General features: G+C 52.6%; 3 protein-coding genes across 3 annotated transcripts; 2 read left to right on the plus strand and 1 right to left on the minus strand.

Annotated features, from left to right (window-relative positions):
• Positions 1-746: 746 nt before the first annotated feature.
• BDZ99DRAFT_525835 (uncharacterized protein) lies at positions 747-4,790 on the plus strand (the record flags this gene model as incomplete). Its single annotated transcript, XM_033726062.1, has 7 exons — positions 747-954; positions 1,032-1,217; positions 2,654-2,967; positions 3,016-3,042; positions 3,763-4,073; positions 4,139-4,573; positions 4,628-4,790. The coding sequence occupies 7 exons, from the start codon at positions 747-749 to the stop codon at positions 4,788-4,790; spliced, it is 1,644 nt and encodes a 547-aa protein (XP_033571206.1).
• A 601-nt stretch (positions 4,791-5,391) lies between these two features.
• BDZ99DRAFT_502686 (uncharacterized protein) lies at positions 5,392-6,156 on the minus strand (the record flags this gene model as incomplete). The annotated part of the gene is made up of 1 exon (XM_033723910.1): positions 5,392-6,156. The coding sequence occupies one exon, from the start codon at positions 6,154-6,156 to the stop codon at positions 5,392-5,394; it is 765 nt and encodes a 254-aa protein (XP_033571207.1).
• Positions 6,157-6,349: 193 nt separating this feature from the next.
• Positions 6,350-6,761, plus strand: BDZ99DRAFT_467559 (uncharacterized protein). The gene has a single exon (XM_033721045.1). It carries the CDS (start codon positions 6,385-6,387, stop codon positions 6,685-6,687), a length of 303 nt encoding a protein of 100 aa, XP_033571208.1. The 5' UTR covers positions 6,350-6,384; the 3' UTR covers positions 6,688-6,761.
• The last annotated feature ends 6,120 nt before the right edge of the window (positions 6,762-12,881 follow it).

Genomic DNA, 12,881 nt, shown 5'->3' on the forward strand with positions numbered 1-12,881 from the left:
TATCCAGCATATCCTGGCGCTTCCCCCCACCCCCCCCTCCCCCCCGCGGCGCCCCGCTAGTAGAATGGACCGATCCTGTCCTAGGTACCCTTGACATTGCCGCCGAAACTCTGCTACTCCCTGTTCGAGCTCCGGATCTCGCGACACCTTTCCCGGCTACGACAATCCGCAAGGCGCAGACTTAACTGCTACCATTTTCTTCATCCTGACCCCAATTTCTCCGCCAGTTCCGTCAAAGCTCGCTTGAGGCCAACGTCTCCCTACCTCTGACCTGACGGTATCACTGCGTCAAAAACTACCCCGACCAACGAGCAAAATAGGGACTTTCCACGAACATTTGCAAGCAGTGGCCCGTAGTAGCACCTATAGCGATAACGTGAAGATCACCGCCTTCAGCTCTACGTTCCGCGTGCACCTCGAGATCTATCTACACGACTTCACCTACATGGTCTCTAGTGAGCTCCATTGGTAGTGGGCAGATCAGCCGGAGGCGCAGCACCCGATTGTCCGCATTGTCTTCCACATAAGTTCTATGTTGTAACCGGCTGTTCTGCTGCTAAGCTAGGGATATGCATCACTGGAATCTATGCCGACTCGATTTGGACAGACCTGGGAGTATTTCACCTTGGCGATCCTGGACGGAGCTCTCTCACGAAGGCTTGACTGCTTTTCTGGCAAAGTATGCGCCCGGGGGATTTGCGAGATCAGATTGTCCTCTCCGAAATCAGATTCCAGGGATGGGCCGGATGTCGATTCGTGGCGCAGTCAACGATGGATTCCTGAAGTCCCAGGCGTCTTGGAACAACTTCCCGGGTACTTTCTGGCCATTACTCCTCCGATTGAAGCTGGGCCTCTTCAGTGGAATGATTCCTCAATGGCAAGACAATGTAGCTCCGAGATATTGCTTCATTTTGGACCGCGACTATCCGACGCCGGAGAGGTGTCGAAGATCAGGTCCGTCTTAACAGTCTCAAGCCTCACTCTTGTATTACCCGGCTAGCAGTGCGAAGTGGATGTCTTTTAATCCCAAGTGAGGAAGCGAGATAAGAAGAATGCGAAAAAAACTGCCAAAGATGTCGAGAGACCAAAGGTGCTTACCGGCGCGGAGATTGACTACGTTGGCAATGTCCTGCATCCAAAGCAAGACGGCAAGGACGACGACGAAGGGCCATCAAACGACGAAGAGATTAAGGAGATCGAAAGGAAGGGCATCTGGGGTGTTTTGGCGCTTTATAGGCTTGCTTTTTGGTAGTAAATATACCGTTCACAGGTACAATTGGTGCTTTTTTGCTATAGAAAGTAGTCACTTATAATACAAGCTGTAAACAACGGTACTTGTTGTAACAAATGTTTAGGTTGGACAAGCAAGTGAAGCGGCAAGTTCCGCCCTCCCCCACACGCGTGGTGCACTATTGCAATAAGCTCCACCTGGTTTCCGCTACTCACTCTGAAGCTACACACACCTTTCTACCAACAACAGCGAGGACGTGATCGCCATTTCACTTGTTTCAAAATAGCTTCCATTTTCCACTTCCATTGCCAGTCCACGACTGAACAGCCATCGAGGCGAAGCACGAACCGCGTCTGATGCTGCCATGAGTTCAGAGCCGGAACCGGAGGAGAGTGGCACAGATGAGAGCTTCACCTAGACGTCGGCCGGGACAACAGGAAGCGGGGCCTCTACGAAATCCATCCAACCCGATCGACGGCCTCATGAAGTTTGACGAAAGGGCCACTAAGCTTGAGACCTTCTTCAAGCTTGATGCGCGACACCCGACTCTTGGAGCTCAACCTGGTACCAAAAGGCACCACATGAATCCAATAACCTGCTGGCTTCGTTGCGTCGCTCCTCGGTATCCTCCCGAGGACAGCCCCGCCGGTACTGGATTTCGCGTCAATCTCTTCCCTGAGCAAGACAGCCCTCCCGATCACGGTGGATATAGAGGCAACTCATCTCGTCCTTCCGGTACAGTCATCGGCGCTCATCAAACACAACCTGCCTTTCCACCTCCAAGCTCTCGCACCTGCCTCACCGAGGCGTGCTATGGAAGAGGCTATCACTCTTGCTAGAGTTCTTCGAGGCTTGGTCCGCATGTCTCAGCCAGCACGGTACCACTTAGACGTGCTAGAGCTCTCCGGGGTTTGATCCGCGAGCCTTGGCCAGTGTAGGGCTACCAGACGTGCTGAAGTTCTTCGAAGTCTGATCCGCAAGTCAGTCAGCGCAGCACTATCCAGATGTGTCGAAATTCTTCGAGGTTTGTCCGCAAGTCTCAGCCGGCGCCGGACCACCCAGACGTGTCGAAGCTCTTCGAGGTTTGATCCGCAAGTCTCAGCCAGTGCAGCACCATCCAGACACGCTTACGAAGCCAATGGACGCCCGAGCTGATGTCCCTACTTCTCTCTCGGAGCGAAGCAAAGTTCTGCACATGATTGGACTGCCCCACGACACCACCCATGTCTTCCTCGATTTCTTGGGATAAACAAACCTGACCTTAGGAGGATGTGTCGGGCTTGGGCAAGTTGCAATGGCCGGTCTCAATCGTCTTGTCCTAGGCGCGAACAAAGAATGAATTATATCACACCCGAAGGCCAACCTCACTTTGGAAGAGGGCAGCAAGCAAAGTGCGACTAGAAGCGTTGAACAAAACGTCAGCTGTCGTGCAAGTCAAGCTTCGAGGATCTTGGGGGGATATTTTCGAGGAAGGCGGGAAGCTTGGGACAGATTTTCGGGACAAGAGGGCCGCGGATGGTATATACTGGTTGGGGCATTTCTTGTCTAGGATTTTCAGTGTCTGGGTCAAAGACCGGCGGCTCGTGAGGGAAGACTTCTTTCAAAAACCGTCGACAGTTTTGATGTCGACCTCGACTGCTCCGGATCCAAGGCAGTATCTCGTACGCCCGTACCTTGGATGGTCCCGATCCGCACCACGATCATGCTTCGGAACATTCCAGAACCAAATGACTGATGTAAGCATCTTATTCCCGTTTCATGCGTCATCAACTAACAGTTGTCAGATACAACTGCTATCGGTCCTGTGCCAGGTAGGGTTCCAAAGCTTAATCGACCTCATGTGCTTGCGGATGGACTTCAGTCGGGGGCATGGCGAACGACCTAAATCCCAACTACGGCCTCTCGTCCTACCTTAATATGAAAGGCCTTATTGTCAGTGCGGATAATTAGGATAAGCAGGCTTCGGACTAGAACTATTAAGGTAGATAGGGCAGAACACAATTACGGCAGCGTATTATACTTAGAACGAGTCTGATTATTCCATGATGTTAAAGAAATTTATTCGAGAGTAACGACCCATCTGTCTCTGGTCTCGCAAAAACAGCGGCGGAAGTGATGAATGTAGTGGAGCCCGTCTATTAGAAGACCTGCTACATATACTAACTAGACTGGGCAGCCGTAATGAAAACTCTCCAGCAAACTAACTAATTATCCGAAGATAGGCGCCACCTAAAGCTCCATAATCATTATATCTTAAAGACTGTTCTCCACCCGCATCAGCCTCTATGTGAGGGGCTGGTGACGTGACATCGGGCCGAAAGATATTCCGCCGCTTCTCATATATCTCGCGAGCTGGAGCCTGGACCTCTCTCCTTCATCAACCCTTCGTTAACCTCCCAGCATGGTTCTTCGTCTTTCCACCCTCTCTTCCAAAAGCCAAGCGAGAGGTTGGAAACAGCCAGCAAGGGGTGCTCATTCTTTCGATCGCGCGGTTTTTAGAAGATCTTTCCAGCAGCTACCACGCAACCTAGAACAACGACGACCATGGCAATCAGACACCAGCTCTGATCTTCAGCACGGTGGTCGCCCGCTTGGCCTTTCCCACGTCAGATACACCAACATCTCCAACGGAGGTGAAGCTATGGAGAGAACCGAGGCTACCGGCGGTCTCACCTAGGATCGGATCATGCAGAGTGCTCCAAAACATCTTCCGCCTCATGGGTACCACCGACGTTGATTTGTTGCTGTTCCGGAGGTTGACAATGAAACCGGTGATGGGCGTGATGAAGCAGAGCAAGACGAAGATACAGGTACCGATTCAGCGTACGATCTACCGCCGGTGGTAAACCCCACACTCTAACTCCACGTCCGCCGTCCACAAGCGCATTCTTTGGAAGATCTTTCTAGGACCTACTCGCTGAAGACCTCCGATTCAGCGAAGACCGACTCAGGCTTCCGTCCTTCCTGCGCGAAACGAGTTACCTTTTCGGTCTTCGGATGGCTCAGCCAAATCCCTCCTTCCAGCAGCTACTGCTCGACCCGGAACAACGACGAGCATGACACCAGCACCGACCCACCAGCGCCGGTTTTTTGCTATTTGGAGGTTAATAATGAAGCCGATGATGGGGATGATGAAGCAGAACAAGAGGAAGATACAGGTACCGAATCAGCATACGATGAGCCACCAAAGACAACCTCCGCGCTCCAACCCCGCGTCCGCCGCCTACAAGGGCCTTCTGTGGATGCTATCTCCGGAACCTACTGGCCAAGCACCTCTGATCCAGCGAAGATCGGCTCAATGAAACGAGTTACGCGCTCAGTCTTTGAACGGCTCAGCCATTTGTCTCTCTCCAGCAGCTACCACCCGACTCGGAACGATGACTACTAGACACCAAGTTTTGATACCACCGACGATGAGCACAATAGCACACTCACCTCCCTCAGTCTTGTTGCCGAGGCCCACCACGTGGAGGGCGATGTATACGCTGACCGATCTGGGACGACGGCAAGCGACGAAGAGTTCTTCAGCGAGGAGCCGCCGCCGTCCGATCGACACTAAACACGATGAGACATTAGGATGTTGTGGCCGTAAGACTCCCACCCTACACCTCACTTTGATAAGACGAATTGACACGTCGTCCTAGGGCAACGTCTTCCTCTTCACTTTGGTCTGTTGGGTGAGAGGCACGGGTATCGGGGGCATGCCAAACGGTCCGTGTCGCTCAGCCCACAGACTTGGTTGCCTCTACCACCTCGCTGAGCAACTCGGGTTTTGTGCACCAGCCATTTCGCCAAATACGGTCCCGTATTCCATGCACACTCAGACCACGGACTTCAGCGAGTTGACGCGGATACTCTCACCTACCATCTGGAGTTCGATTCCGTCACGGCTGCAGAGCACCTTGTCCATGGCTGGGCCCATCCGACGACGAACACGCCGACCAGACACCCAGCTCAGGCCCCAGTAACACGAAACACGAGAACAACTCTGTATGTCTCCTATAGACCTCGCTCTTACGCCTCACTACAGAAACACCATCTAACACGCTGTCCTAGGGCGACCTGTCCTCTTCACTTTCGACCTTACTTACGGTAGAAGCAAGTAAGTTTGTTGGGTGAGCGACGCGAGTATCGGGGGCATGCCAAACGGCCCGTGTCGCTCAGCCCACGGACTTAGTCGCTTCTACCGTAAGCAAGGGCGGACAACAACCAATTCCGAACCGCTTGAAAGAGAAGGACTTCCCGGAGAACCACGGCGTAGTCCTCTGTGAGAAGACCATCTGGCCCCCGAAGTGGCAATTCTGAGCTGGCACCTTGGCGGACGCTACTGGAGATAAAGTGGGATGGATCTCTCTGACACCGAGAATAAGGTGATGCTCGTCTTCGAGTACATGGACAAGGATCTGAAGAAGTACATGGACTCCAGAGGTGATTGTAGCGAACTTAATCCACCCACGATTTAGTCGTTCATGTTCTAGGCGCTGCAGGGCATTGCCTTCTACCACGACAACGGTGTCCTCCACCACGATCTGAAGCATCAGAACAAACGGCCCTTGGTTTGCCGATGGTTGAGTCAGAAATGCACGGCGACTCTGGTGGCAAATTTTTTGACAACTTGTGGTTGTGCAGGGCGATCCAGGCGCTAGCGTGTGTGCCTTCTCCGTCCTTGATGACGAGAATCCGATCGGAGCGCAAATCGACAAGGCTAAGAAGGCGCTGGCTCCTATCCAGCGCTTGGTGTCCTTGACCAATCTAGAGACTTGATGGTCCGCCAAAAAGCTTGCTGGGACAGGCACTATCAAGGCCATCGGCGATACTGAGACGCCGTCGAGCCTGAAGAACAGCGATCTATTCCCGAATGTGAAGGAACTCCCAAAGAGCATGATGGGCCTACCGGAATGATGTTCTTCCTGATTCGAAGTCATGTGGGAGACTTCTTCCGACGCTCCGCACCCAAGACCACCTTTAACGGAAGCTGGAGTCGACTAAGTGACCGTAAGCCTCCTCTCTCCTCCTCACTACAAAAACGGCGAATAAAAGGGTATTCTAGAGCGAACTCTTCACTTTGCCTGTTGGGTGAGCGACACGGGTATCGGGGGCATGCCAAACTGCCTGTATCGCTTACCCCACAGACATACGCAGACCGGTCTAGTATGACGGCAAGCGACAAGGAGTTCTTCAGCAGCCCGGGGGAACCGCCGCCGTCAAATTCGGTAGAAGCGGCTATGGACTACTGGTATGCTTGGGGCTCCTGGGGAGAAAGGGCAGAGCGGGGTGAAGTGCCTCGTGCTGCACTAGGTGGATGTTTGGAGCAGCGACAATTTACTATGTCTCACGAGGAAGGTCTCATCGACTATTCGGACGACGAGCTCCAACAGACCGCCTTGCCAGCCTGGGAAAAGGTTACTGACATCTGTTTGATGGGACTCGGGGCCTCTTCTTTTTTGGGGCTTTAATATGTGATCTCAGCAAAGAATAGGGGTCTGTTGTCGATGGTAATAGACCACGGCATGGACTGCGAACTCGTGCTACATATCTACTTCACCACATTAATTCAAGCGTTTTGTCGTCGGTGAAAGCAAAATTGTTCTGCGAGTCAACGGCCATCGTGATGTAGCGTTCAACCAATTCCCTCTTGTAGACCTGCTGAAATGACCCTTTGCTTCGTACAGAGGCGCAAGAAGTCCTTAACTCTTCCTTCACACAATTTCGTTGTCCAAGTATCCGTTACATGGGGGCCGCAAGACCATTCTGGCTTGCTTGCCACCCCTCTGTCTGCATCGCCTTGCCAAACGGGCACCTATCGGACCATAACATCCGCGTTGCTATTCGGCCCGCCCACCTCCAAAACGCCTTTCCATGTTTCGGATCCCCTCTGTCTCAATTGCCATTCCACCTTCATTACTACATCAGGCCACTGCCACATTAGCATCATGAACAACCTCAGCCCAACGCTTTGCTGCCTCTCAAGTCTTATCTTCAGCCATCCTTCCGCATATTCTCCCCGAAATGCTGCCACTCTGATCCGGCAGATTTCTCGCAAGTGCAAGCCTCTTGGGCGCACTTTACGACTCGGATTCGAATATCCCACTAAAGGACTCCACTCCATGCGGACGGCACCACAGTATGGCGACAGACGATAACAGCAACGCTTCCTCAAACGCCCCTCGGCGCCCAAAAGAGCACCCTTCCACGATGCAGCAGTATGAGCCTGCTACAAGGCCCGGAGTAGTAGGCAGGCTTAGGCAAGCTCTGGACAACATCCTCTCGGCCTTGTGGCGGAAGGGTCATCTCCCGTAGGCGGCGCCAAGAAGGCCACCAAGGCTGCTTCGAAGCTCTCGGTGCGGTACCTGACTCGTTGCCTACAATACCACATCGAGCTAGCTATCTCAAGCAGCAACACCGCCTCAAGCTCCACCACAGCCGAACAGGTCGGCCGGCAGTTGACATTCGATATAATGAAAGAGTTTTCTGAAGTCCAGCATACGTTGCGAGCTAGTCTTGAGCTCGAGTCCGACGTGGATGGCGCCTTCGTTCCATCCATTCTAAAACTCTAGCGGCCAGATAGAGGCCTAGCTGAGCAGCACGACCACACGCCTTCCATATTGACACAATACGATCCTGCTTCGTGCACCCGAAGCAATCTCCTCACGGGCCGGCCCTGCAAATGATAGCTAGCTCCGCTACGACACCACAACTTCAGAGCACGCGATGTCCTCAACAAATACCGCTTGAACACAGCGGCATTAGGAAGAAATAGTGACCCTTTCTCTACCTCGGGATGATGCCTACCGGGACGGAGGAAGAACAAGCATACTCCGGTACATATTGAGATGGTCGGTTTGCTCAAGCGTCGAAAGACGTGAGGTCTCGACGAGGAGGAGGACAACACTGGCTTCAGCCATGCCGCAGAGAGGTCTCGAAGACGAAGAAGCCACTCCTCGCGATACAAACTCGTCTAGATTCGCAGGCACCGCGTAGGATGACCAGCTAGTCGTCATGATGGTGGACAGCAGCGACTTTCTGCGATCCATGACTGTCGTAGGCACCATCAATCCCTGCTCCAGTTCTTTACTGCACACACCTCCATCCACCTATGTCCATCCTGACTTCAAAGATCGCTCTAAAGTCCGGTCCGTCTCTTTGGCCAGGTTTCTTGCATAGTCCCACGAGACACACACCATACCTCAAGCTTCGCAGAAAGACTCCACCATTTCTGCAACGCGGCCCGAGGAAATCGAAACATACATACACAGAACGCTCACGTTGGAGGGGCTGATGACTATGTCCTCTCTTAGTGCATTGCATTGCGATCTACGGTAAGCTTGCCTTCAAACCCATTCACACCGGCACAGCCGTACATTCTCTATTACGATAAGACTTTTTATACATTAGGAAACACGTAACCTGTTAAGAACTCCAAGCTCTATAACGCCATCGTAGACCCCACCATTTCATTCTGTAGACCTAAGCAAGCACATGCTGACCTCGTATAGTCACTTCATCAGGGCTCTTCCTCTACTCGAATGCTCCGATGGACTCAGATCCTTTGCCCGCCTCGCCGTAAGAGACGCAGTCCCGCTATATATAGTGCAGATGCTCGACCGCAATCCCTATACTTGGAATCATAGCAAGCGAGACGAGGTCTATCTGCTTCAAGTCTGGACCTCCGAGTTAGACCCTCAAGGCCGTCGTCAACCGGCTGCAGGAGACCCCGGAGCCCAGTCATAACACGGAGCACTCCTGCCCGGACTGCGCCCTGGCCAATATGACTTCGTAGAAGTCGGATAAGGCAGCTGCCACGCCATACAACCACTGCACAAGACGTACCGAGTATATTAGGGAGGACTCAAGCGATAGTATGGGCCGTATTTGGGAACCACCTACTCGGCTACACGATTCTGGAAACCGAACTTCGACTCATTTCTGCAACCTTCGATCATGGACAGCATCAGCCTAGGCATGCTTCGTAGCAACAAGATCCCATGCTCGGTCTCATCATACTCAGGGAGATCCGTTTGGTTTGGGACATCTGCGCCCGGATTTGGTGGGCCAAGGGGGAGCCAGCGCCATAGGATACTCACTTTGGCCAGTCCATAGAGCACTGCAAGCGACGTCGCTTACTAAATCTACTAGCTCAACTCACCTTGCTCATCCTACTGACCTTTCGAACCGAAACCCCCCTTCTAACCTAAGTCCCCGTGCTAACCTTCACCCTTATAACTCTAATTGCCTCTAATAACCCAACTTACCGTACTAACGTAAACGCTTCTAACGTAGCTCCCTTCCTCAACCTACTAACCCTACTAACTCTAACTTGTCTACTAATCCAACCAAGTTAAATCTCCCTTCTAACCTAGTTTCCCTGCTAACCCGACTCGCTCTTCTAAAACAACCCGGCCTTCTAACCTAAGTCGCCCTCTAACCTACTTATCATCCAACCTGGATTAACTCTACTAATCTATGTCCACCAAACATTCGAACCAAATCCACTGAATCAATTTCCGCTATCACTCTCCCCCCGGAAACAGCCCGATGGATAAGTTACATCTTCGCCATGGCCACTGTTATGCTGTTCCACATGCCAGAAGCAGCGTCCACATAATGCACAGACAGGCTCCTCGTTCTTTGTCTCTCCTTCAACTGCTGCAAACTCGCGCCACTATTCGGAAACCTATCCCACCCCTCACACTGAAATTGGGAAACTCATGCGGACCACAATCAGCGGCGCGACAACTTCCTTAGCAGCCTAGAAACAAGCTCGACGACACCGGCAAGCCTAAGATGCACAACTTCGGCTCGGAGAGAAATCGCACGTTTCCAAGGCGAAGTTAGTGAGATGAGGATCAACGAGGTTTATGGCAAGGAGGTCGCAGCCTTGCGCTCCGTGTTTGCGATCTCGGTTCCCAGCCATGGTAGAAGCGACGGATGATTTGGCCGGCCCGATTATGTTCAAGGTCATCTCGTGAGCGTGAGTCCAAAGCCTTCAGCTTGAACGAAGGAAGTTGTGCTAACAATCAAGATAGCAGGGTCGGTTTCGCGGTACTGGTCCTAAACGGTAATCCCACCGCTCCGATTGTCAATTCTAAACCCCGGACCGCCGATTCAACCTCCCGTCAGCGCATGAAAGATATATCTGGAACTGCTAGTCTGCTGTCTACCACGAGCCGTTTCTCAGCTATTTTTCGGCGCGGCATCGTCCTTATATACCACGCCAAGGCCCGCATTCTCCCAGTCGACACCTTAACGACCAATTCGCACCTTGACCACGGCGACGGTGGTCTTCTCCTGAAAGCCCGGCGTTAAAGGTGGCGTTGGTGTCTTAAAGTGGTGCTATTCCGCATATAGTAGTTTAGGATAATTAATAGGATTTGCGGGCCGCGGCTAAGGATAACTTAAAGGCGACAAGGATGCTAGGATAGATTGTGTAGAGGCCTTTTACATAAGATAATTTTATAGCATGGTTTAAGATATTAATTTTAGAGAAGGTCGCATAGGGAAAGATAGTGGGCTTAACACAGGATTAGGAGCTGCGCACTTAATGTTTGGAGCCGGCTTATGGATAATACAGCGGCAACATAAATTTGTTTAGCAGTTAGCAAGTAAAGATATATTACCTACGCCTTCGCAGGCATAGCATGATTATACTTCGAGATACCGACGCCCGGGATGTATTCTCTACTCGCTCTATTTTGCCTTGATGCTTGATGTATGATGAATTGCATGTAGGGTGACTTGCTAATGCTTAGTTGCCTTAGATCGAGAGCCGTTCTAGCATTCTCTCTGCTTCTCCGCCACCCTTCCTTCTCTAGATATTATTCTGTACAAGCGGCCTTAATCCTGTTAATATTCTACGAGCTTTCGCGCAACCGGGTCGTAATTCCTCATATTTCTCACCGCGCGTGAGGGGGAGTGGGACTTCTTTTTTGTCAGTGAATCATTTTGAGCGCTACAGTGACAGCGAAGGCGATTGACGCTCTCAGTAGGCTTAAGAGGAGTATTTATTACATTGTTTCGGTCTTTAGAAGCACTTACATAAGTCTGGGCAGCGGCCATTAAGATCCACCCAGCCGGGCTACCCAAGGTCTTTACCAACCTGTGACAGCGCCACACTTGAGCCACCGACAGCCTAGCTCATGCCAACGTGGTTTTCCCCATTAGCGCGACCCCTTCACCACCAAATCCAAATACCCAGCTCACCTCTCTCGATCCACATTTCTGCCTGCCCAGCCGTGCAAGCCCAGGCCCTCCTCGCGAACTACCACCAACCGGTCAAATTTATATCACAGACATGGGCAAGTGAAGTACAAGAACAGGTTGAGCAGTAATATACGTCCTGATAGGTGACGGAGGGGAGGGGAGGGGAGGGGAGGGGAGGGTGAGGGTAAAAAAGTGAGGCTTCCGCCATCATAATGAGCAAACCGAAACCCCATCTTCTAACGCCTTTCCGAAGGTAATCATACAACAACTCCCCGCACACGACTTTCCAGCCAGACTCCTAAACCCCTCTCACGGTCGCAAGACCACAAGCACCGTCCAAGGCCTCTCTTTAACCGAGTTTAAACTTGCATTCCACTATCCGGAGGATGGAACATCAAAGCGGCGCGTCGCTGAGACCCCAGAGCATAACGCGCGACTCATCACTCTATCACACCGTCATGCGCTCCACAGCTACCCGTCCGACTCAGGGCTCGGGGCACGGAACAAAGCCCCCACCGGCTTTTTTGGTGGTCTCCTGTCCCCGGAATGTCCTCCTCACACTGGCGTTTTATACCCAGCACAAGCCAGCCCCTCCCCGTGCCCAGAGGCCCAGGATCTCCGCAGCCCACCCCTCTAGCAGTACACCTAGCAACCAGTTCAGGGCGGGGAACAACCACATCATGGCAGCAACCGAGACGAAGAAGGGCGAGATCGAGGTGACCCACGGCGCTTGGGAATCGCAACTCCCATCACCTTCGCACGCGAATCATCCTGTCTAATCTCGACACAGAACAAGGAGCTGTATGCCGTGTACGTGATGTATTGGATGATGATGATGATGAAAGAGAAGAGAGAGAGGTCTGGAGGAAGGTGAGGTTATATACAAGGTGGCATGCGCCTGCCGTAGCCCTCACCGCTACTCCATGACACTCGCGAAACCCAGGCGCTGGGCGCTTCGATGCCGCCGGCGATTTCGAGCACGCGTCTAGGATGCGCGGGTATTCTAGCAGCGAGACTGCTAAAGAGAGGGTTTCTAACCGCCACTGGTTGCGGCGCGGTCTTTGGAGAATGGCGACGGCAAGCCGGCTATATGGGTACCCCCCCCCCCCCCCCCCCCCCAACCCCCTCCAGCGCATATATGGCATAAGCTAACATGTTCGTAGTAGGGCTGGCTGCGGACCTCTTCGACGACCGACCCCGAGCTTTACGGCGTTAAGATTGTTAGATGGATACGTCTCCGCTGAGCGCATACGCCCGGGGTGCCGGCGCACGACTTGGACCCACTCGAGGCGGCTCCGTTGGAGAACTCGGCGGTACAATGTGGGAGTTGGAGGGAGAGAGCAGCATGAAACGGGGAGAGTGAGGGCTGTGTATCTTCCCGAAGCGCGCCTGTGCGCATGCAATTTCTAGGCAACAATAGAAACAGGGATAACGTTCAGCGCCACACACT

The sequence above is a fragment of the Mytilinidion resinicola genome (assembly GCF_010093595.1).
Source record: "Mytilinidion resinicola strain CBS 304.34 unplaced genomic scaffold BDZ99scaffold_23, whole genome shotgun sequence".
Taxonomy (NCBI): domain Eukaryota; kingdom Fungi; phylum Ascomycota; class Dothideomycetes; order Mytilinidiales; family Mytilinidiaceae; genus Mytilinidion; species Mytilinidion resinicola.

Excerpts from the sequence above, each read along its gene's own strand:
- BDZ99DRAFT_467559 (XM_033721045.1), top strand. The coding sequence starts at position 6,385 with ATGACGGCAAGCGACAAGGAGTTCTTCAGCAGCCCGGGGGAACCGCCG.